Source organism: Salvelinus fontinalis, chromosome 36, assembly GCF_029448725.1.
Source record: "Salvelinus fontinalis isolate EN_2023a chromosome 36, ASM2944872v1, whole genome shotgun sequence".
NCBI classification, from domain to species: domain Eukaryota; kingdom Metazoa; phylum Chordata; class Actinopteri; order Salmoniformes; family Salmonidae; genus Salvelinus; species Salvelinus fontinalis.
Window position 1 is genome coordinate 779,556 of NC_074700.1, and position 24,986 is coordinate 804,541.

Sequence of the window (24,986 nt, forward strand, 5' to 3'; positions counted from 1 at the left end):
ATTATGTTTCCGAATGACATCACCAAGAGGTAATATATTATATATATATATATATATAAAGTGAAAACAATAGAGGTCCTAAAACGGAAACTTGAGGAACACCGAAATATACAGTTGATTTGTCAGAGGACAAACCATCCACAGAGACGAACCGATATCTTTCCGACAGATAAGATATAAACCAGGACAGAACTTGTCCGTGTAGATCAATTTGGGTTTCCAATCTCTCCAAAAGAATGTGGTGATCTATGGTATCAAAGCAGCACTAAGGTGTAGGTGTAACCAATGTGAAATTGCTAGCTAGTTAACGGTGGTGTGCGCTAATAGCGTTTCAATCGGTGACGTCACTCGCTTTGAGACCTTGAAGTAGTGGTTCCCCTTGCTCTGCAAGGGCCGCGGCTTTTGTGGAGCGATGGGTAACGATGCTTCGTGGGTGACTGTTGTTGATGAGGAAGAGGACAGAAGAAGAACCATGGTCTGACACCATTAAAAGGTCATTTACCACCTCCACGAGTGCAGTCTCAGTGAGTTGGACCACAGAGTTAAGAAAAGCAACCAACAAGTGCTCAGCATATGTGGGATCTCCTTCAAGACTGTTGGAAAAGCATTCCAGGTGAAGCTGGTTGAGAGAATGCCAAGAGCGTGCAAAGCTGTCATCAAGGCAACTTTGAAGTATCTCAAATATAACATATATTTTGATATATAACATATATTTTGATTTGTTAAACACTTTTGTTTACTACTTGATTCTATGTGTGATATTTCATAGTTTTGATGTCTTCACTATTATTCTACAATGTAGAAAATAGTAAAAATGAAGAAAAACCCTTGAATGAGTAGGTGTGTCCAAACTTTTGACTCGTGCTGTATTTATCAACTTTCCTAATATTAAGAACATTGCTTATATTTCCAACAGGAGTATAGCCTACCTGGCTGGCATGAAAATGAAACGAGGGAAAATAATCCTCCATTCGCTATTTAAGTGCATAGATTAAATGTATTTTTCCCCTGCCCGATTCGAGTCAGGTGCAAGATAATTGTCCTTTCTAAATCAAAACAAATGTCACAAATATTTTTTAGTACATGTAAAGACAAGATTAAATCAAGAATAGTCTGATGGGTGACAATATTAGCACATCACTTGTGAATGATGCTCAGTGTAAGGCAAGAAGCAATGCATAACTTTTTTTTCCAACTTTTTCAAATCATAGTGCCACACCTCATGTAGCCTAGCCAATAGGCCTATATGTTTTGATAAGGTTTGTGTAGCCTGGCGAAAGTCAACCCATCACAGGACAAAACATTATTTGGGGTTGTTTGTACTGTCGAAGCTTATATATAAAATACGATCATGTAGAAGGGAAATCATCACAAGAGGAAGTCACCATGATGTCATATTCAGTCTAAATCACAATCAAGTGAAATACATCTGTTGGTAAAGTGCATAAAAACAATCTGAGAAGTGGCTCTGCTTTAAACACACTGTCCACGTGATACCTTAACCCCACATGGAACAGTAGATTCTTACCCATACAGCAGCTTTAAATAATGTAATGATTAACTCCACAACGTGTCTCTGGGAGCACTGGTATTCAGCTAGCAAGAAGCTAACATCCCCATGTCAATCCAAAGTAACGTTGGACCCATGATGGATTTCAGTTGCCCTACAGTGTATTTGCTTACTCTTACACGCTGCGCATGTACAATCCCATAACTGCTTGCACACCTTATTTATGAATCTCTTAAAGGGACAGTGCTATCTAGTGGATATAAATGAATACAACTATGCCATTTAACCACCTGGCTACATTTGTATTACAACTAAAGTGACCAAATAACCTCTTTACAATGAGTGTAGAGCCTAACTGGCATGCACATGCAGCGCATGAGTTTCACGTTTGGGGAAGATCATTTTCACCCCAAAAATATAATTTTATAACAAAAGCATTAAATGCATAATCATACTATGGGGTTGGCTGAGTCTTAGTGCGTTAGCTGAGAACTAAAGCGTAGGCTGACTAGTACTGTGTGGGCTGTGTCCTAGCACGTGAGCTGAGTACTACTGATTGGGCTTTGTCCTAAAGCAGGCCGGCAGCCTGGGATAACAGGACACTATCATTCATCACACCTTGTCACTCTTTTGCAGTAAAATCTCATAACCCAAGGAGTTCTCTGCAGCTACCACCATAACATCTATTTTCTGTAATTTATGTTCCATTTCTGCGGTACAGTTGATAACCATGACTATGAATGCTAAGAAACCAACCTTACTGAAACACGTGTTATTCCTATCACTCTCTATTGGCCTCGGCATACTCACAGGGAGCCTCTCAGGATCCCTCGAAACTGGACCCATCTTCCTCTACTACTCTCTTCACTGCCTATGAAGATACCTTCATAGAAAATGACTCAAGTAAAAGTGAAAGTCACCTAGTAAAATATTACTTGAGTAGTCTAAATGTATTCGGTTTTAAATATACTGAAGTATCAAAATTAAATGTAATTGATAACATATACTTAAGTAGCAAAAGTAGAAATCATTTCAAATTCATTATATTAAGCAAACCAGATCAGATGGTACCATTTTCGTGTTTTTTTATTTGATTACGGATAGCCAGTGTCACACTCCAACACCCAGACATCATTTACAAATGAAGCATTTGTGTTTAGTGAGTGTGCCAGATCAAAGGCAGTAGGGATGACCAGGGATGTTCTCTTGATAAGTGTGTGAATCAGACAATTTTTCTGTCCTGCTAATCATTCAAAATCTAACGAGTACTTTTGGTTGTCAGGGAAAATGTATGGAGTAAAAAGTACATTATTTTCTTTAGGAATGTAGTGAAGTGAAAGATGTCGAATATATTAATAGTAAAGTAAAGATACCCCCAAAAATGACTTGAGTAGTACTTTCACATAGTTTTACTTTAGTTCTTTACACCACTGGATAATGGCCGACATCGGGAACTCTCATTGGGTTAATGAGGCAAATAGTCACACCTGTGACAGGTCCTTTAAAAGGAGAGGTGGAAGAAGTAGAACATAACTCACAGACAACAGAGAGACAACCAGTGAATCCTGTGGAAGAGTGCAGAAGGTGAGATTGTGACATTATTTAATAGACTAGCTGCCCCTTTAAATGGCACCTTAATCTTATGTGTCCCCGGTCAAATGTAATGCACTATATAGGTCCCCATTTTGTGGAGTGACCCCCCCCCCCACCTGAAATTAAGAGCATAGACTAACAGTTACCTTTGCAGCAAATGGGTAGTCTCTGACTAGATCTAGGATGATTCCCTATGTAGTGCACTGTGGGCCTTTGTCAAAGGTGGTTCACTACAAACGGAATGAGGAGCTATTTGGAAAGGATCCATATTCCTGTGTGCCAGGCTTATCTATCGTATGTGGTTGAAGAGATGATACCGGAGTTTTGGCAATAGCTCAGTAGTGCCGTGTTGCCCGTACTCGGTTCTTGGGGTCCTCTGGACTGGATGTAGGAAATGCTGCCTCAGCCGTTGTTTAAGTTTGGTACTTAACACAGGGTTTCCATAACCTCTCCTAGTACCAACAGCCATTCCAGATTTAAAATGCTCTCTCTCTCTCTCTCAGGAGACTATCACAATGGCGATATTGACCATCATTCTGCTTGTCAGCACAGCTTTTGCTCTGGGAGGTGAGTTACATACCTCACACTTACCAACATTTTAATAAGACATTAGTGGGTGTTGCTCTGTCCTATTCACACACGTAGGTATTAATGTTTCTTTTCAAAACCCGTTGTCCCTTGGACACCCTCTGAGAGGGCAGCCATTATCAACTGTGACACTGGAGAATTTAAGGTTTTGTTTTGCTCAAGGGCACAGACAGATATTTCAACTTGTCATCTCAGGGATAAAATCTAGCAACCTTTCAGTTACTGGTCCAACTCTCTAACTGCTAGTCTACCTGCCACTCCTCGAGTTCCAGAGATGTATATTGGTGTCTAGATGCTGGCCTGAGGTATTCTGATATGAACTGTTTCATACATTCAACTGGATGTATGATTGGATTGTCTAGCAACTATCAGGAAATAACACTGATACAATTTACCCCCACTTTCAGTCTTTGTTTCATCAGCTGTTATACAAAAGACAGAAATGGAATTTTGCCTGCATAGGGCTTTTAAAAAAGTAGCACAATTTCAGTATTTAGCTAGTTAGTACGTAGGTTACTTCTGAAGTGAACCCTAATCCGTATAAACTACTTCTGACTAGGGGGAGTAGGGTCCCAAATGGGACGCAAACCAAGATTCTGGGATGTATGTCCAGCAATGTATATTATGTCCATACATTTTGTCCACATTACAATGTTTGTTACCTGTGTCCAGATGCTACGATACAACCCAAGACCCCATGTGAGCGTGCTAGAGATGCCGCGACACATGGCCCAATTGGAGCCTACATCCCAACGTGTGACACCGCAGGACAATACACCCCTAAGCAATGTTGGGGCTCTGCAGGTGAACACGGACGCACATACACACTAAATTCTCCAATTCAGTTTAATGTGACACTTCAATGTGTTAGTGTAATATGTCTATTGTTTATGGAACATGTCTATTTCTGGTAGGTTACTGTTGGTGTGTGACCAGTACCGGACAGAAGATCCAGGGTACTGAGACTCCACCAGGCACTGCTCCAATCAACTGCTAGCAACTGTTCCACCAAGGTGTATATACATACTCATTCACTAAATGTTACTACTTTACAGCTGATTCTGGATGTTAATGTTATGTCTGTAATTGTAGGTGAAAGGCGTTGGAATGATTGACAGTTGTCTTTACTGTACTACAGGAACTGATTCACATCCCATATAAACAGATTAAATGGTTGAATTACTTACTTTATTGTTGGTGTGATAAATTGTTCAGGATATCTGAACCAATCCATTTCTGGGAAATAGAGGAAGTAGGACTGTTATGGTGACTGTATTACCACTACATTGGCGGTTACAGGACAATAAGGCAATGAAATACCACGTGACCATGGAGTAATTGGGCTTCTCCAAGCTCTGATGCTGGTGATGGTCATTAGTCTACCACACTTGTTAACTGCCTGGTACTCAGCACTCTATTGTCCCTCTAATAACTCTGACATCATTGCCAATGTAATTTGAAAATCTAAATCACTTCATGAGTTCATGTTGGCCAACATTTCTATAAGCTATGCAATTGGGTGAGAACAGCCTGATGGCTTCTATTAAAAAGAGGAGGATCTCATCAGCTTCTACAGGCTAAAAATACTATATCAACAGTACCAGGCAAGTTTTAACACACCTACTTATTCCAGGGTTTTCAGTTATAATATTTTCTACATTGTGGAATAGTCAATTATGGAATCATATCTTAAACAAATCAAACTATATTGAGATTCTTCAAAGTAGCCACCCTTTGCCTTTACAGCTTTGTACACTCCTAGCATTCTCTCAACCAGATTTGTGAGGTGGTCACCTGGAATGCATTTCAATTAACTCAACATTTATTTGACACATGCTAATTTTAGTGTGTAGTACTACACTGTCGGAACTAGCATTGTTATCTATCAATTCCCCAACTACCTAATACACATATCTAAAGGTGTGAATATGTACATAAGTATATGGACAAGGTGTAAAATACACGTGATAAAAGTAATGTAAACAGAGGCATTGTTTTAAGTGGCCAGTGTTTGGGTCTAAATGTAGGCAGCAGCCTCTGAGTTAGTGATTGCTGTTGAGCAGGCTGATGGCCTTGCAATAGAAGCTGTTTTTCAGTCTCTCGGTCCAAGCTTTGATGCACCTATACTAACCTTGCCTTCTGGATGGTAGCTGTGTGAACAGGCAGTGGCTCGGGTGGTTGATGTCCTTGATCTTTTTGGCCTTCCTGTGACATCGGGTGCTGTAGGTATCATGGAGGATAGGTAGTTTGCCCCCGGTGATGCGTTGTGCAGACCGCATCACCCTGTGGATAGCCTTGCGGTTGAGGGCGGTGCAGTTGCCGTACCAGGCTGTGATACAGCCCGACAGGATGCTCTCGATGGTGCGTGACGTTGGTGTACGTTTATCATATTTTTACAGGGACAGTGCACATTAATCAACGTTTCAGTAAAAGTGATGGTTTTAGCCAGCTGGCTAATTTTCAACCGCAGTCCCTGGGCAGGTTATTAAAAACAATTACAATATAGAAAATCATTGAGCAGTGAGCAGACGCAGAGCAACATAGGGCAAGACATAGCATACAGACAGAGCAACATAAGATAAGCAAGATGTAGCATTCAGACAGCAGCAACAGAACAAAAAAGCAGCAAGACAAAATTCATAAAAGCAAAAAATTGTTTCCACACCTCACAAGCTACAGACAACATGGAACGCGACAATACACAGCTAGGGATCATAAGTCAGCAGGGTCGCCCGATTTAAAGATGGCCGTAATTATGGCCGACTTCCATACTCTTGGAACAACCCCCAGACCAATAGATGTGTTTGTGACCTTACTAATGGGGCCAATGAGTGACTCTGTCATTTTTAAGAAAGGTAGATTCCAGCCCAAACACATCTTTGGCTTTAGAGTTCTTTAGTGAGCTTATCACCTTGTTCACCTTTGACTCAGAAACCTCCCGTATGATGAAGACAGGTTGAGCGTCATTCAGTAGCAGTGAGCCCAAGAAACCAGTGGAGGGGATTCGTGTCAGTACCCTGACAGTCAATAAAGTAGGAATTGAAGGCGATTGCTATTTTGACTGCATCCTGTGTTAGATTGATTTCTAGTCTTTTTGCAGTGTTACTATGGTCTTTCCCTGTTAACTCTTTTGGAATCTCCCAGATCAATTTAGAATTTACCTTTGCTTCACCAATTATGTTAATAAAAAAAGTTTGCCTTGGCCTGTCTGATTTCTTTCATCACCTTTTCTCAACATGGTAAACCTACGTCTGTCATGCTCTAATGTGGATCTTAGGGCTATTTTCAGAGCATAAACTCGTTCTTTCATCAATATCCAGATTTCTCCATTTAGCCAAGGAAGAGGGCTCTTTTGGCCAGGTTTGGATTTGATTTTCTTTAGGAAACCATTTACTGTAGTCTGGATTGTGAATAGAAAAACCTGACTATCAGCTTCCACGTCTGTATAGGACAAGAGATCATTCCAGTTAATTCCATTAATTGCGTTTTCAAAATTGTTTCATTCACTCTTAGGTATTCTTAGTTGATCTGGCTTTCTAACAGTAGAGAGGTTAAACCTGCTCTTAGACAGCTTTCTGGCTATAAGTGTCAGATTATGATCAGATAGCCCAGTAACCATATTGAATGATTTAGTCACTCTCTCTGGTTTATTACCGAACACCAAATCAATCTGTGTTTTACAGCAACAAGTCACCCTGGTTGGTCCTTTAACTAGCTGTGTAAGGTGATCCTTTTGAGGGTTTTCCTACAAGACTTGTCTTCATAATTAATATTAAAATCTCCCATTAAGATGACCTCTTTCCCAAAATCACATTCCCTAAGCATGTTATTAAACTGATCAAAAAACACACTTTTGGTGGAAGGTGGTCTATACATTCCAATAAGGGTAAAAGACATTTGGGGAGACAGTGTAACGTTCAGGCCACTACATTCTAGTTCATTATCACATGACCACTCAATTTGTTTACATCGGATATGTTCTAATGTAAATCATCAGAGACCCCTCTTCCTTCAATCCTGTCTCTCCTGAAAACATTGTAGCCAGGCACAATCAAAGCAGCATATGGAGAGTTTTTATGGAGCCTTGTCTCTGAGAGGCAGAGGAAGTCAAGGTTGGAGTCTGTGTAGATGTTGAATTTGATCACTTTTTGGAATGACACTACAAATGTTCAAGTGCCCCGCTAGTAGTCCCTTGGGCTTAGCTCGTGGGTCCCAGATGACTCGAGATTGATTGACACATTGAAAAAAGTTCAATTTTTGTTTTCTGACAGCTGGGTTTAGGCCGTTTTGATTAGGGGCAGTTCGGTAGCACAATAACAATCCCTCCCGCTTGCACTAGATGCAGGGAACTAATTAAAACAGCTTGCGTACCAGAAGCAGAGTCAGGGATCGCATATAGCGACTTGGGTATGTTTGAAGAGTCAAAATCTATCCTGGAGCTGGGTGAGTCGAGAGAAACCATGGGACCATAGCACTCACCCACTTCCACAGCAGCGACGATCAGTGGCCGAGGCCATCCACTGCTTTCTACTCCGGTGAGTATTGCCGGCTCGGTGATGTTAGGCCCAGGATTGAGTTGCACATCCCCGGAGAGTAGGAGGGTAGTGAACAGGTAGTTTAACAGTTTCCGCTAAATGTTGGACTTGTGTTTGTTACGCCTTAGCGGTTCAGTGGAATAGGGAGCGAGGTAGACTTGGCCATTATTCAGAACATTATTGTATGCTGAGTACTGTCCGCTCCTGTGGAACGGTGAACCAATGTGTTTGGTGTTGATATTCTCCGGTAGTAGACTGATTGTGTCATCCTAGCAAGGACACACTGAGATTATCAGTAGAGCAGCTACATAACTGACAATCATGGCAAAGTACTGAAGATAAAACACATAATTGCGCTTTAACTCTTTGCATGAGTTACTGAGTTACTTAGCTGGGGTCGGCGTACACCTGATGTTTTAGATAAAATAGCAGCATTCGTATGAGAAGCGGCACCTGCCGCACCACACTGTCTTCTGTCCAACATTATCCCTGACGTGGCGCGGCTGGTTTTCTTTTTGTAGTCCATGATTTCCTATAGACCATGGGTCTCGTTTCTGAGCCGTTGAATTTCGACTCCACCTTGTCCCTGTAAAGGCATTTCACTTGGTTGATTGCCTTGCGGAGGGAACAACTACAACCGTTTAAATTCGGTCATATTCCCAGACCTCTGGTTTTCCATGGTTAAATGAGTTGGATCGCGCTTTCAGTTTTGCGCGAATGCTGCCATCCACCAACGGTTTCTGGTTGGGGTCTTAATAGTCACAGTGGGTACAACATCTCCAATGCACTTCCTTATAAATTCACTCACATAGTCAGCGTATAGGTCAATGTTATTCTCTGAGGCTGACCGGAACATATTCCAGTCCGCGTGATCAAAACAATCTTGAAGCGTGGCTTCCGATTGGTCAGACCAGTTTTGACTGGTTCTCGCCACTGCTGCATTCTGTTTGAGTTTCTGCCTATAACAAGGTAGTAGCAAGATGGTCGGAGTTGCCGAAGGGAGGGCAGGAGAGGGCTATGTATGCATCGCGGAAGTTAGAGTAGCAGTGGTCGAAGGTATTGACACTGCTCATAGTGCAATCAATATGCTGGTTGAATTTAGGTAGCCTTGTTCTCAAATCTGCTTTGTTAAAATACCCAGCTACAATAAATGCAGCCTCAGGATGAACGGTTTCCATTTAGTATAGAGTCCAGTGAAGTTCCTTGATGGCCGTCTTGGTGTTTGCTTGAGGGGGAATGTACATAGCTGTGACTATAACTGACGAGAATTCTCTTGGTATGTAAAATGGCCGCCATTTGATTGTATGGAATCCTAGGTCGAGTGAGCAGAAGGACTTGAGTTCCTGTATGTTGTTCTGATTACACCATGAGTCGTTAATCATGAAGCATACACTCCCGCCCTTCCTCTTCCCAGAGAGGTGATTATCTCTGTCTGCCCGATGCTTGGAGATGTCACGTTCTGACCATAGTTCTTTTGTATTTTCTTTGACTTAGTGTGGTCAGGGCGTGAGTTGGGTGGGTATAGTCTAGTTTTTCTGTTTCTATGTGGGGTTTCTTGTTTGGCCTGATATGGTTCTCAATCAGAGGCAGGTGTTAGTCATTGTCTCTGATTGGGAACCATATTTAGGTAGCCTGTTTTCTGTTGGATTTGTGGGTGGTTGTCTTCAGTCGTTGTGTGTCTGCACCAGATAGAACTGTTTCGGTTTTCACTTTGTTGTTTTTCTATTTTGAGTTGTTCACTTCATTAAATAAGATGAACAATTACCACGCTGCGCATTGGTCCTCTGATCCTTCAAACTTCTCCTCCTCAGACGAGGAGGAAGACGACAACCGTTACAGGATTCTTGGTCGTAGTTTTGATACATTGACGTTGCTCTTATATCCAATAGTTCTTCCCGGCTGAATGTAATGAGACTATAGATTTCCTGGTGTAACAATAGAAGAAATAATACATTACAAAACAATACTGCATAGTTTCCTAAGAACTCGAAGCGAGGCGACCATCTCCATTGGCGCCATCTTCACAGGTGCGCCTTGTTCATTTGTGGAATTACTGTACTCCTTATTGCGTTTGAGCGAATCTGTTGTGTTGTGACATAGTAGGGGTGGTATACAGAAGATAGCCCTATTTGTTAAAATACCAAAGTTTATATTGTGGCAAGAACAGCACAAATTAGCAAAGCGAAATGACAGCCAATCATTAATTTACGACACGAAGGTCAGTCAATGTGGAAAATTTCAAGAACTTTGAAAGTTTCTTCAAGTGCAGTTTCAAAAACGAAGCGCAATGATGAACCAGGCTCTCCTGAGCATTGCAACAGGAAAGAAAGACCGAGAGTTACATTCGATCAATCAATCAAATGTATTTATAAAGCCCTTTTTACATCAGCAAATGTCACAAAGTGCTATACAGAAACCAAGACTAAAACCCCAAACAGCAAGCAATTTAGATGTAGGAGCACGGCGGCTAGGAAAAACTCCATAGAATGGCAGGAACCTAGGAGAGACCTAGAGAGGAACCATGCTCTGAGGGGTGGCAGGTCCTCTTCTGAACAGTTGAAACTGGAGCAGCAGCACGACCATATGGACTGGGGACAGCAAGGAGTCGTCAGGCCAGGTAGTGCTGAGGCATGGTCCTCAGTCTCACGTCCTCGAGAGAAGGGAACGAGAAGGAAAGAGAGAATTAGAGGGAGCATACACCTCCCAAACCCGGATCCGGGATCCCCCCCATCAAAAAAGCTGACTAGCATAGCCTAGCCTAAAGCCACACGGATATCATATAATAAAATGTTCATGAAATCACAAGTCCAAGACACCAAATGAAAGATACACATCTTGTGAATCCAGCCATCATTTCTGATTTTTTAAATGTTTTACAGGGAAGCCACAATATGTAAATCTATTAGCTAACCACGTTAGCAAAAGACCACTTTTCTTACTCCACAATTTTTTTACTGCATCAGTAGCTATCACAAATTCGACCAAATAAAGATAGAAATAGCCACTAACCAAGATACAACTTCATCAGATGACAGTCTGATAACATATTTATTGTATAGCATATGTTTTGTTAGAAAAATGTGGATATTTCAGGTATAAATCACAGTTTACCATTGCAGCCACCATCACAACTCTCACCAAAGCGACTAGAATAACTACAGATACCATCGTGTATTACATAATTGCTCATCTTAAAACATTTCTGAAAAATACACAGTGTACAGCATATGAAAGACACAGATCTTGTGAATCCAGCCAATATTTCAGATTTTCTAAGTGTTTTACAGCGAAAACACAATATAGCGTTATATTAGCTTACCACAATAGCAAACATTACCCCAGCATTGATTCAAGGCAAAAAGAGCGATAACGTATAAACCACCAATATATATACATTTTTTCACTAACCTTCTAAGAATACTTCAGATGACAGTCCTATAACATCATATTACACAATGCATATAGAGTTTGTTCGAAAATGTGCATATTTAGCGGCACAAATCGTGCTTATCTTCTACCGACTCAGAAACCCGGATCCGGGAGCACTCCCCACCTCCCCCACCAGTAAAAAAGCTGAATAGCATAGCTAGCATAGCGTCACAAGTAAATACTAGCATCTAAATATCATTCAATCACAAGTCCAAGATACCAGATGAAAGACCCACTTCTTGTGAATCCAGCAATCATTTCTGATTTGTAAAATGTTTTACAGGGAAGACACAATATGTAAATCTATTAGCTAACCACGTTAGCAAAAGACACCATTTTCTTTGTCCACCATTTTTTCTCTCCACCAGTAGCTATCACCAATTCGGCCAAATAAAGATATTGATAGCCACTAACCAAGAAAAAACCTCATCAGATGACAGTCTGATAACATATTTATTGTATAGGATAGGTTTTGTTAGAAAAATGTGCATATTTCAGGTAGAAATCATAGTTTACAATTGCACCCACCATCACAACTCGACTAGAATAAATACAGAGAGCAACGTGTTTACCTAATTACTAATCATCAAACATTTTGTAAAAATACACAGCATACACTAATCGAAAGACACATCCTGTGAATACAGACAATATTTCAGATTTTCTTAGTGTCTTACAGCGAAAACACAAATCGTTATATTAGCATACCACATATGCAAACGTTACCAGAGCATTGATTCTAGCCAAAGAGAGTGATAACGTAAACATCGCCAAAATATATTAATTTTTTCACTAACCTTCTCAGAATTCTTCCGATGACACTCCTGTAACATCATATTACACAATCCATATACAGTTTGTTCGAAAATGTGCATATTTAGCCACCAAAATCATGGTTAGACAATGACAAAAGTTGCCCAGCTGGTCAGACAATGTCGTGCGCCATATTAGACAGTGATCTAGTCGAATACATAAATACTCATAAACGTGACTAAAAAAAATAGGGTGGACAGCGATTGATAGACAATTTAATTCTTAATACAAATGCTGATTAACATTTTTTTAATTATCCTTACTTTTCAATACAGTTTGCGCCAAGCGAAGCTACGTCAAACAAAATGGCGTCATAAGCAAATAACATGTTTGATCATTCAACTGGATGTATGATTGGATTGTCTAGCAACTATCAGGAAATAACACTGATACAATTTACCCCCACTTTCAGTCTTTGTTTCATCAGCTGTTATACAAAAGACAGAAATGGAATTTTGCCTGCATAGGGCTTTTAAAAAAGTAGCCCAATTTCAGTATTTAGCTAGTTAGTACGTAGGTTACTTCTGAAGTGGAACCCTAATCCGTATAAACTACTTCTGACCAGGGGGAGTAGGGTCCCAAGATTCCGGAATGGATGTCCAGCAATGTGTATTATGTCCATACATTTTGTCCACATTACAATGTTTGTTACCTGTGTCCAGATGCTACGATACGACCCAAGACCCCATGTGAGCGTGCTAGAGATGCCGCGACACATGGCCCAATTGGAGCCTACATCCCAACGTGTGACGCTGCAGGACAATACACCCCTAAGCAATGTTGGGGCTCTGCAGGTGAACACCGACGCACATACACACTAAATTCTCCAATTCAGTTGAATGTGACACTTCAATGTGTTAGTGTAATATGTCTATTGTTTATGGAACATGTCTATTTCTGGTAGGTTACTGTTGGTGTGTGACCAGTACCGGACAGAAGATCCAGGGTACTGAGACTCCACCAGGCACTGCTCCAATCAACTGCTAGCAACTGTTCCACCAAGGTGTATATACATACTCATTCACTAAATGTTACTACTTTGCAGCTGATTCTGGATGTTAATGTTATGTCTGTAATTGTAGGTGAAAGGCGTTGGAATGAAGATGTTGGAAAGAAGACGTTGAAATGATTGACAGTTGTCTTTACTGTACTACAGGAACTGATTCACATCCCTTATAAACAGATTAAATGGTTGAATTACTTACTTTATTGTTGGTGTGATAAATTGTTCAGGATATCTGAACCAATCCATTTCTGGGAAATAGAGGAAGTAGGACTGTTATGGTGACTGTATTACCACTACATTGGCGGTTACAGGACAATAAGGCAATGAAATACCACGTGACCATGGAGTAATTGGGCTTCTCCAAGCTCTGATGCTGGTGATGGTCATTAGTAGTCTACCACACTTGTTAACTGCCTGGTACTCAGCACTCTATTGTCCCTCTAATCACTCTGACATCATTGCAAATGTAATTTGAAAATCTAAATCACTTCATGAGTTCATGTTGGCCAACATTTCTATAAGCTATGCAATTGGGTGAGAACAGCCTGATGGCTTCTATTCAAAAGAGGATCACATCTGCTTCTACAGGCTAAAAATACTATATTAACAGTACCAGGCAAGTTTTAGCACACCTACTTGTTCCAGGGTTTTCAGTTATAATATGTTCTACATTGTGGAATAGTCAATTATATATTAACCTCTAACCAGCACCTACCCCGGGTCTGGGAGCACCCCCCACCCCCCCCCACACTGATTAGCATAGTCACTATTAAATAGTAGCATCTAAATATCATTAAATCACAAGTCCAAGACACCTAATGAAAGATACAGATCCTGTGAATAAAGCCACCATTTATGATTTTTAAAATGTTTTACAGGGAAGACAATATGTAAATCTATTAGCTAACCATGTTAGCAAAAGACACCCTTTTTCTTTGTCCACCATTTTTTCTCAACACCAGTAGCAATCACCAATTCGGCTAAACTAAGATATTGATAGCCACTAACCAAGAAAAAACCTCACCAGATGAGTCTGATAACATATTTATGGTATAGGATAGGTTTTGTTAGAAAAATGTGCATATTTCAGGTAGATATCATAGTTTACAATTGCACCCACCGTCACAAATGGACTAGAATAAATACATAGAGCAACGTGTTTACCTAATTACTAATCATCAAACATTTTGTAAAAATACACAGCATACACTTATCGAAAGACACAGATCCTGTGAATACAGACAATATTTCAGATTTTCTTAGTGTCTTACAGCGAAAACACAATAAATCGTTATATTAGCATACCACATATGCAAACGTTACCCCAGCATTGATTCTAGCCAAAGAGAGTGATAACGTAAACATCGCCAAAATATATTAATTTTTTCACTAACCTTCTCAGAATTCTTCCGATGACACTCCTGTAACATATTACACAATCCATATACAGTTTGTTCGAAAATGTGCATATTTAGCCACCAAAATCATGGTTAGACAATGACAAAAGTTGCCCAGCTGGTCAGACAATGTCGTGCGCCATATTAGACAGTGATCTAGTCGAATACATAAATACTCATAAACATGACTAAAAAAAATAGGGTGGACAGCGATTGATAGACAATTTAATTAATACAAATGCTGATTAACATTTTTTAAATTATCCTTACTTTTCAATACAGTTTGCGCCAAGCGAAGCTACGTCAAACAAAATGGCGTCATAAGCAAATAACATTTTTCGACAGAAACACGATTTATCATAAATTGTTCCTACTTTGAGCTGTTCTTCCATCAGAATCTTGGGCAAAGAATCATTTCTTGGGTCTAATCGTCTTTTGGTCGAAAGCTGTCCTCTTGCCATGTGGAAATGCCCACTGCGTTCGGCATGAACTGGAAACCTGCCCGGCGCTTCAAAGTGTCTCAGAAATAAATGTCCCAAAATCGCACTAAACAGATATAAATTGCTATAAAACGATTTAAATTAACTACCTTATGATGTTTTTAACTCCTATAACGAGTAGAAACATGACCGGAGAAATATTACTCCCTACACTAATGCTTGGAAAAAGAGCAGGTTGGTATCCACCGCGCGCCCGACGCATCTGGAAAAGAGTTCCTACCTACAGGTTTTTTTCATTTATAGTGGCTGTGATTGCGCAATCGACGTCATTCAAAGCGTCATCACGTAAAGGCATCCAGGGGAAGACGTAAGCAGTGTCTGTATGCTCATAGCGTTCACAGTGGCCTTTAAACTGACTCCAGATCAGGGGCCAAAATGTGTGAAATCTGACTCCATGTCAGGGAAATTGCTGTAGAAGGAATTCTGTTCCACTCAGAGACAAAATTCCAACGCCTATAGAAACTAGAGAGTGTTTTCTATCCAATAATAGTAATAATATGCATATTGTACGAGCAAGAATTTAGTAGGAAGCCGTTTAGTCTGTAATGCAATTATGCTAATGAGAAAACAGCACCCCCTGTAGTCGCAAGAAGTTTTAAACAAATCAAACTATATTGAGATTCTTCAAAATAGCCACCCTTTGCCTTTACAGCTTTGTACACTCCTAGCATTCTCTCAGCCAGATTCGTGAGGTGGTCACCTGGAATGCATTTCAATTAACTCAACATTTATTTGACACATGCTAATTTTAGTGTGTAGCAATGCTAGTTCCGACAGTGTAGTATTGTCTATCAATTCCCCAACTACCTAATACACATATCTAAAGGTGTGAATATGTACATATAAGTATATGGACAAGGTGTAAAATACACGTGATAAAAGTAATGTAAACAGAGGCATTGTTTAAAGTGGCCAGTGTTTGGGTCTCAATGTAGGCAGCAGCCTCTGAGTTAGTGATTGCTGTTGAGCAGTCTGATGGCCTTGCAATAGAAGCTGTTTTTCAGTCTCTCGGTCCAAGCTTTGATGCACCTATACTGACCTTGCCTTCTGGATGGTAGCTGTGTGAACAGGCAGTGGCTCGGGTGGTTGATGTCCTTGATCTTTTTGGCCTTCCTGTGACATCGGGTGCTGTAGGTGTCATGGAGGATAGGTAATTTGCCCCCGGTGATGCGTTGTACAGACCGCATCACCCTGTGGATAGCCTTGCGGTTGAGGGCGGTGCAGTTGCCGTACCAGGCTGTGATACAGCCCGACAGGATGCTCTCTGGTGCGTGACGTTGGTGTACGTTTATCATATTTTTACAGGGACAGTGCACATTAATCAACGTTTCAGTAAAAGTGACGGTTTTAGCCAGCTGGCTAATTTTCAACCGCAGTCCCTGGGCAGGTTATTAAAAACAATTACAATATAGAAAATCATTGAGCAGTGAGCACACGCAGAGCAACATAGGGCAAGACATAGCATACAGACAGAGCAACAGAACAAAAAAGCAGCAAGACAAAGTTCATAAAAGCAAAAAAAATTTTCCACACCTCACAAGCTTAGGGTCTTAATAGTCAGTGGGTACAACATCTCCAATGCACTTCCTTATAAATTCACTCACATAGTCAGCGTATAGGTCAATGTTATTCTCTGAGGCTGACCGGAACATATTCCAGTCCGCGTGATCAAAACAATCTTGAAGCGTGGCTTCCAATTGGTCAGACCAGCTTTGACTGGTTCTCGCCACTGCTGCATTCTGTTTGAGTTTCTGCCTATAACACGGTAGGAGCAAGATGGTCGGAGTTGCCGAAGGGAGGGCGGGAGAGGGCTATGTATGCATTGCGGAAGTTAGAGTAGCAGTGGTCGAAGGTATTGACCCTGCTCATAGCGCAATCAATATGCTGGTTGAATTTAGGTAGCCTTGTTCTCAAATCTGCTTTGTTAAAATATCCAGCTACAATAAATGCAGCCTCAGGATGAACGGTTTCCATTTAGTATAGAGTCCAGTGAAGTTCCTTGATGGCCGTCTTGGTGTTTGCTTGAGGGGGAATGTACATAGCTGTGACTATAACTGACGAGAATTCTCTTGGTAGGTAAAATGGCCGCCATTTGATTGTATGGAATCCTAGGTCGAGTGAGCAGAAGGACTTGAGTTCCTGTATGTTGTTCTGATTACACCATGAGTCGTTAATCATGAAGCATACACCCCCGCCCTTCCTCTTCCCAGAGAGGTGTTTATCTCTGTCGACCCGATGCTTGGAGATGTCACGTTCTGACCATAGTTCTTTTGTATTTTCTTTGATTTAGTATGGTCAGGGCGTGAGGGGTGGGTATAGTCTAGTTTTTCTGTTTCTATGTGGGGTTTCTTGTTTGGCCTGATATGGTTCTCAAACAGAGGCAGGTGTTAGTCATTGTCTCTGATTGGGAACCATATTTAGGTAGCCTGTTTTCTGTTGGGTTTTGTGGGTGGTTGTCTTCAGTCGTTGTGTGTTTGCACCAGATATAACTTTTTTGGTTTTCACTTTGTTGTTTTTGTATTTTGAGTTGTTCACTTCATTAAATAAGATGAACAATTACCATGCTGCGCATTGGTCCTCTGATCCTTCAAACTTCTCCTCCTCAGACGAGGAGGAAGACGACAACCGTTACAGGAGAAGCCCGGTGGCTGAACTGATTCCGACGACATATCCCGATAGAGCCATGTTTCCGTGAAACAGAGAATGTTACAATCTCTGAAAGGGAACCCTTGCTCGAATTTCGTTGACCTTGATGTCAAGAGACTGGACATTGGCTAGTAGTATACTCGGGAGCGGTGGGCGACGTCCACGTCTACTGAGCCTGACCAGGTGGCCTCTTTGCTGTTTTTGGGTCGGCAACTGGAATTAGATCCATTGTCCTGGGTGGTGGTCCGAACAGACATTCCGCTTCGGCAAAGTCGAATTCTTGGTCGTAGTTTTGATACGTTGACGTTGCTTTTATATCCAATAGTTCTTCCCGGCTGAATGTAATGACTAAGGATTTCCTGGTGTAACAATAGAAGAAATAATACATTACAAAACAATACTGCATAGTTTCCTATGAACTCGAAGCGAGGCGACCATCTCCATCGGCGCCATCTTCACAGGTGCGCCTTGTTCATTTGTGGAATTACTGTACTCCTTATTGCGTTTGAGCCAATCTGTTGTGTTGTGACATAGTAGGGGTGGTATACAGAAGATAGCCCTATTTGTTAAAAGACCCAAGTTTATATTGTGGAAAGAACAGCACAAATTAGCAGAGTGAAATGACAGCCAATCATTAATTTAAGACACGAAGGTCAGTCTATGTGGAAAATTTCAAGAACTTTGAAAGTTTCTTCAAGTGCAGTTTCAAAAACGAAGCGCAATTATGAACCAGGCTCTCATGTGCATTGCAACAGGAAAGGAAGACCGAGAGTTACATTCGATCAATCAATCAAATGTATTTATAAAGCCCTTTTTACATCAGCAAATGTCACAAAGTGCTATACGGAAACCAAGACTAAAATCCCAAACAGCAAGCAATTTAGATGTAGAAGCACGGGGGCTAGGAAAAACTCCATAGAATGGCAGGAACCTAGGAGAGACCTAGAGAGGAACCATGCTCTGAGGGGTGGCAGGTCCTCTTCTGAACAGTTGAAACTGGAGCAGCAGCACGACCATATGGACTGGGGACAGCAAGGAGTCGTCAGGCCAGGTTGTCCTGAGGCATGGTCCTCAGTCTCACGTCCTCGAGAGAAGGGAAAGAGAAAGAAAGAGAGAATTAGGGGAAGCATACTTAAATTCACACAGGACACCTGATAAGACAGGAGAAATACTCCAGACATAACAGACTGACCCTAGCCCTCCGACACAAACTACTGCAGCATAATTACTGGAGGCTGAGACAGGAGGGGTCGGGAGGCACTGGAGCGATGAACCAACCTTGCTGTCTCTGCTTGGCTGGTTCCCCTCTCTCCACTGGGAATCTCTGTCTCTAACCCTATTATGGGGGCTGAGTCACTTGCTAACTGGTGCTCTTCCATGCCGTCCCTAGGAGGGGTGAATCACTTGAGTGGATTTAGTCTCTGAAGTAATCTTCCTGTCTGGGTTGGCGCCCCCCTCGGGTTCGGCCCGTGGTGGAGATATGCGTGGGCTATACTCGGCATTGTCTCAGGGTAGTAAGTTGGTGGTTGAAGATATCCCTCTAGTGGTTTGGAGGCTGTGCTTTGGCAAATTGGGTGGGGTTATATACTGCCTGGTTGGCCCTGACCGGGGGTATAGTCGGACTGTGTCTCCCAACCTCTCCTGTCTCAGACTCCAGTAATTATGCTGCAGTAGTTTGTGTCGGAGGGCTAGGGTCAGTCTGTTATATCTGGAGTATTTCTCCTGTCTTATCAGGTGTCCTGTGTGAATTTAACTTCTTGAGCCTATGGGGGCGCCATTTCAACTTTGTAAAATATCATTCTCAAATTAAACTGCCTCGTACTCAATTCTTGCTCGTACAATATGCATAGTATTATTACTATTGGATAGAAAACAGTCTCTAGTTTCTAAAACCGTTTGAATTATTTCTCTTAGTGAAACAGAACTCATTCTGCAGCACTTTTCCAGTCAGGGAGTGAGATTTCAGAAATCGAGGTCCCTGTTCTGAGGTCAGTTTATAAGTCCCCATGTTAGCCATCGGGCTACATGCACTGCATACGTCTTCCTCTAGATGTCAGTAAGCAGGGAGAATTTGAATGGAGTGGATTGCGCAATCTGGGACCTTATATAAGACCGTGGAACGGAAGTACCTTCCTTTTCAACGGTGCGCCTGACGCATGAAGACATCACAATGGCTTCCTGCAAACGCTTTCGTCTTAGTAGTTCTATATCTCCGGTCATGTTTTTATTCGTTATAGGTGTTAAAGACATCATAAGGTAGTTCATTTAAAACGACTTAGCAGTTTATAGCAGTTTATTGCGATTTTCTGGGATTTCTTTGCCATGCGCTTTCACGAGTTGGACACCTCTCCAGTTGGCGGCTAACATTAGCGGCTATTTCGACCGGACAAGAGGACATCTTTCAACCCAAAGACGATTGTTCTGGAGGAAGGACACCTTGCCCATGATTATGATGGAAGCTCAGCTAATAGTAAGCAGTCTTTATGCTGATAATTCATTGTTCTGTTGAAAAAAGTCAAATGCATAAGACGCCTTACTTGCATTATTGCCTTGCTTTATCGCACCCTGTATTGCGCAGTAACGTTAATTTTACAAATGTAATTCAGCGATTGCATTAAGAACTAATTTGTCTTTCAATTGCTGTCCAACCTGTATTTTTTTAGTCAAGTTTATGAATAGTTTTCGATAAGAATAGGTGCCTTTCTCATTGTTTAACTTCTTGCGAATATAGGGGGTGCTGTTTCGACTTAGCATAAATTGGTCTCCAGATTAAACTGCCTAGTACTCAATTCTTGCTCGTACAATATGCATATTATTATTATTATTATTGGATAGAAAACACTATGTCTCTGAGTGGAACAGAACTCATTCTACAGCACTTTTCCTGATATGGAGTGAGATTTCAGAAATCTTGGCCTCTGGTCCCAGGTCATGTCCCTGTCCCTGTGAATGCTATGGGGATACAAACACTGCCTACGCCTTCCTCTAGATGTCAGTAAGTGGTGACCATTGAATGGAGTCGATTGCGCAATCAGGGCCTGTATAAAAGACCAAAGAGTGGAAGTACATGTCTTTTCTTCCCTGCGCTTGGCGCACGATGGACGTCGGACTGGCCTCTTTCCAAGCTTTGGTTTAGCCAGTAATATATCGCCGGTCATGTTTTTACTCGTTATAGGTGTTAAAAACATCATAAGGTAGTTAATTTAAACCGTTTTATAGCAATTTATATCCGTTTAGTGCGATTTTGAGGCATTTCTTTGTGACGCACTTTGAAGAGTTGGACACTTTTCCAGTACATGCCGAACGTTAGTGGCCATTTCGACAGGACAAGAGGACATCTTTCGACCAAAAGACGATTAGACCAGAGAAAGGATACATTGCCCAAGATTCTGATAGAAGATAAGCTCATAGTAAGAACTATTTATGATGATAAATCGTTGTTGTGTTGAAAAATGTTAAACGCATATATAGATTTTTTTTTTGTGTAGCTTCGCTTTGGCGCACCCTGTATTGCACAGTAAGGATAATTTTAGAAATGTAATTCAGCGATTGCATTAAGAACTAATTTGTCTTTCAATTGCTGTCCAACTTGTATTTTTTTAGTCAAGTTTATAAAAATAGGTGTCTTTCCAACATGGCGCCGGGCAGATTGCTTGAGTAGTTGGACACTATTTCCATTGTGTAAGCACGATTTGTGCTGCTAAATATGCACATTTTCGATCAAACTCTATATGGATTGTGTAATATGATGTTACAGGAGTGTCATCTGAAGAATTCTGAGAAGGTTAGTGAAAAAATTAATATATTTTGGTGATGATAACGCTATCGCTCTTTTTGCCTTGAATCAATGCTCGGGTAACGTTTGCACATGTGGTATGCTAATATAACGATGTATTGTGTTTTCGCAGTAAAACACTTAGAAAATCTGAAATATTGTCTGAATTCACAAGATCTGTGTCTTTCCATTGCTGTGCTCTGTGTATTTTTAAGAAATGTTTTATGATGAGTAAATTGGTAATACACGTTGCTCTCTGTATTTATTCTAGTCGAGTTGTGATGGTGGGTGCAATTGTAAACTATGATTTCTACCTGAAATATGCACATTTTTCTAACAAAACCTATCCTATACAATAAATATGTTATCAGACTGTCATCTGATGAGGTTTTTTCTTGGTTAGTGGCTATCAATATCTTTATTTGGCCCGAATTGGTGATAGCTACTGGTGGAGAGAAAAAATGGTGGACAAAGAAAATGGTGTCTTTTGCTAACGTGGTTAGCTAATAGATTTACATATTGTGTCTTCCCTGTAAAACATTTTACAAATCAGAAATGATTGCTGGATTCACAAGAAGTGGGTCTTTCATCTGGTATCTTGGACTTGTGATTGAATGATATTTAGATTCTAGTATTTACTTGTGACGCTATGCTAGCTATGCTATTCAGCTTTTTTACTGGTGGGGGAGGTGGGGGGTGCTCTCGGATCCGGGTTTCTGAGTCGGTAGAAGATAAGCACGATTTGTGCCGCTAAATATGCACATTTTCGAACAAACTCTATATGCATTGTGTAATATGATGTTACAGGACTGTCATCTGAAGAATTCTTAGAAGGTTAGTGAAAAAATTAATATATATTGGTGGTTTATACGTTATCGCTCTTTTTGCCTTGAATCAATGCTGGGGTAATGTTTGCTATTGTGGTAAGCTAATATAACGCTATATTGTGTTTTCGCTGTAAAACACTTAGAAAATCTGAAATATTGGCTGGATTCACAAGATCTGTGTCTTTCATATGCTGTACACTGTGTATTTTTCAGAAATGTTTTAAGATGAGCAATTATGTAATACACGATGGTATCTGTAGTTATTCTAGTCGCTTTGGTGAGAGTTGTGATGGTGGCTGCAATGGTAAACTGTGATTTATACCTGAAATATCCACATTTTTCTAACAAAACATATGCTATACAATAAATATGTTATCAGACTGTCATCTGATGAAGTTGTATCTTGGTTAGTGGCTATTTCTATCTTTATTTGGTCGAATTTGTGATAGCTACTGATGCAGTAAAAAAATTGTGGAGTAAGAAAAGTGGTCTTTTGCTAACGTGGTTAGCTAATAGATTTACATATTGTGGCTTCCCTGTAAAACATTTAAAAAATCAGAAATGATGGCTGGATTCACAAGATGTGTATCTTTCATTTGGTGTCTTGGACTTGTGATTTCATGAACATTTTATTATATGATATCCCTGTGGCTTTAGGCTAGGCTATGCTAGTCAGCTTTTTTGATGGGGGGGATCCCGGATCTGGGTTTGGGAGGTGTATGCTCCCTCTAATTCTCTCTTTCCTTCTCTTTCCCTTCTCTCGAGGACGTGAGACTGAGGACCATGCCTCAGCACTACCTGGCCTGACGACTCCTTGCTGTCCCCAGTCCATATGGTCGTGCTGCTGCTCCAGTTTCAACTGTTCAGAAGAGGACCTGCCACCCCTCAGAGCATGGTTCCTCTCTAGGTCTCTCCTAGGTTCCTGCCATTCTATGGAGTTTTTCCTAGCCGCCGTGCTTCTACATCTAAATTGCTTGCTGTTTGGGGTTTTAGTCTTGGTTTCTGTATAGCACTTTGTGACATTTGCGGATGTAAAAAGGGCTTTATAAATACATTTGATTGATTGATCGACTGTAACTCTCGGTCTTCCTTTCCTGTTGCAATGCTCATGAGAGCCTGGTTCATCATTGCGCTTCGTTTTTGAAACTGCACTTGAAGAAACTTTCAAAGTTCTTGAAATTTTCCACATTGACTGACCTTCGTGTCGTAAATTAATGATTGGCTGTCATTTCGCTTTACTAATTTGTGCTGTTCTTGCCACAATATAAACTTGGGTCTTTTAACAAATAGGGCTATCTTCTGTATACCACCCCTACTATGTCACAACACAACAGATTCGCTCAAACGCAATAAGGAGTACAGTAATTCCACAAATGAACAAGGCGCACCTGTGAAGATGGCGCCGATGGAGATGGTCGCCTCGCTTCGAGTTCTTAGGAAACTATGCAGTATTGTTTTGTAATGTATTATTTCTTCTATTGTTACACCAGGAAATCTATAGTCTCATTACATTCAGCCGGGAAGAACTATTGGATATAAGAGCAACGTCAATGTATCAAAACTACGACCAAGAATCCTGTAACGGTTGTCGTCTTCCTCCTCGTCTGAGGAGGAGAAGTTTGAAGGATCAGAGGACCAATGCGCAGCGTGGTAATTGTTCATCTTATTTAATGAAGTGAACAGCTCAAAATAGAAAAACAACAAAGTGAAAACCGAAACAGTTCTATCTGGTGCAGACACACAACGACTGAAGACAACCACCCACAAATCCAACAGAAAACTGGCTACCTAAATATGGTTCCCAATCAGAGACAATGACTAACACCTGCCTCTGATTGAGAACCATATCAGGCCAAACAAGAAACCCCACATAGAAACAGAAAAACTAGACTATACCCACCCAACTCACGCCCTGACCACACTAAGTCAAAGAAAATACAAAAGAACTATGGTCAGAACGTGACATCTCCAAGCATCGGGCAGACAGAGATAATCACCTCTCTGGGAAGAGGAAGGGCGGGGGTGTATGCTTCATGATTAACGACTCATGGTGTAATCAGAACAACATACAGGAACTCAAGTCCTTCTGCTCACTCGACCTAGGATTCCATACAATCAAATGGCGGCCATTTTACATACCAAGAGAATTCTCGTCAGTTATAGTCACAGCTATGTACATTCCCCCTCAAGCAAACACCAAGACGGCCATCAAGGAACTTCACTGGACTCTATACTAAATGGAAACCGTTCATCCTGAGGCTGCATTTATTGTAGCTGGGTATTTTAACAAAGCAGATTTGAGAACAAGGCTACCTAAATTCAACCAGCATATTGATTGCACTATGAGCAGTGTCAATACCTTCGACC

General features: G+C 41.0%; 1 protein-coding gene across 1 annotated transcript; it reads left to right on the top strand.

The window, feature by feature from the left end:
• Window positions 1-3,047: 3,047 nt before the first annotated feature.
• On the top strand, window positions 3,048-4,877 carry LOC129835745 (equistatin-like). Its single transcript, XM_055901505.1, has 5 exons — window positions 3,048-3,094; window positions 3,607-3,670; window positions 4,364-4,495; window positions 4,606-4,704; window positions 4,784-4,877. The coding sequence occupies exons 2-4, from the start codon at window positions 3,619-3,621 to the stop codon at window positions 4,686-4,688; spliced, it is 267 nt and encodes an 88-aa protein (XP_055757480.1). The 5' UTR covers window positions 3,048-3,094; window positions 3,607-3,618; the 3' UTR covers window positions 4,689-4,704; window positions 4,784-4,877.
• The last annotated feature ends 20,109 nt before the right edge of the window (window positions 4,878-24,986 follow it).

Excerpts from the sequence above, each read along its gene's own strand:
- LOC129835745 (XM_055901505.1), top strand. The coding sequence starts at position 3,619 with ATGGCGATATTGACCATCATTCTGCTTGTCAGCACAGCTTTTGCTCTG. Across the intron at positions 3,671-4,363 it reads CACAGCTTTTGCTCTGGGAG|ATGCTACGATACAACCCAAG; the intron begins GTGAGTTACATA and ends ACCTGTGTCCAG. Across the intron at positions 4,496-4,605 it reads GCAATGTTGGGGCTCTGCAG|GTTACTGTTGGTGTGTGACC; the intron begins GTGAACACGGAC and ends TATTTCTGGTAG.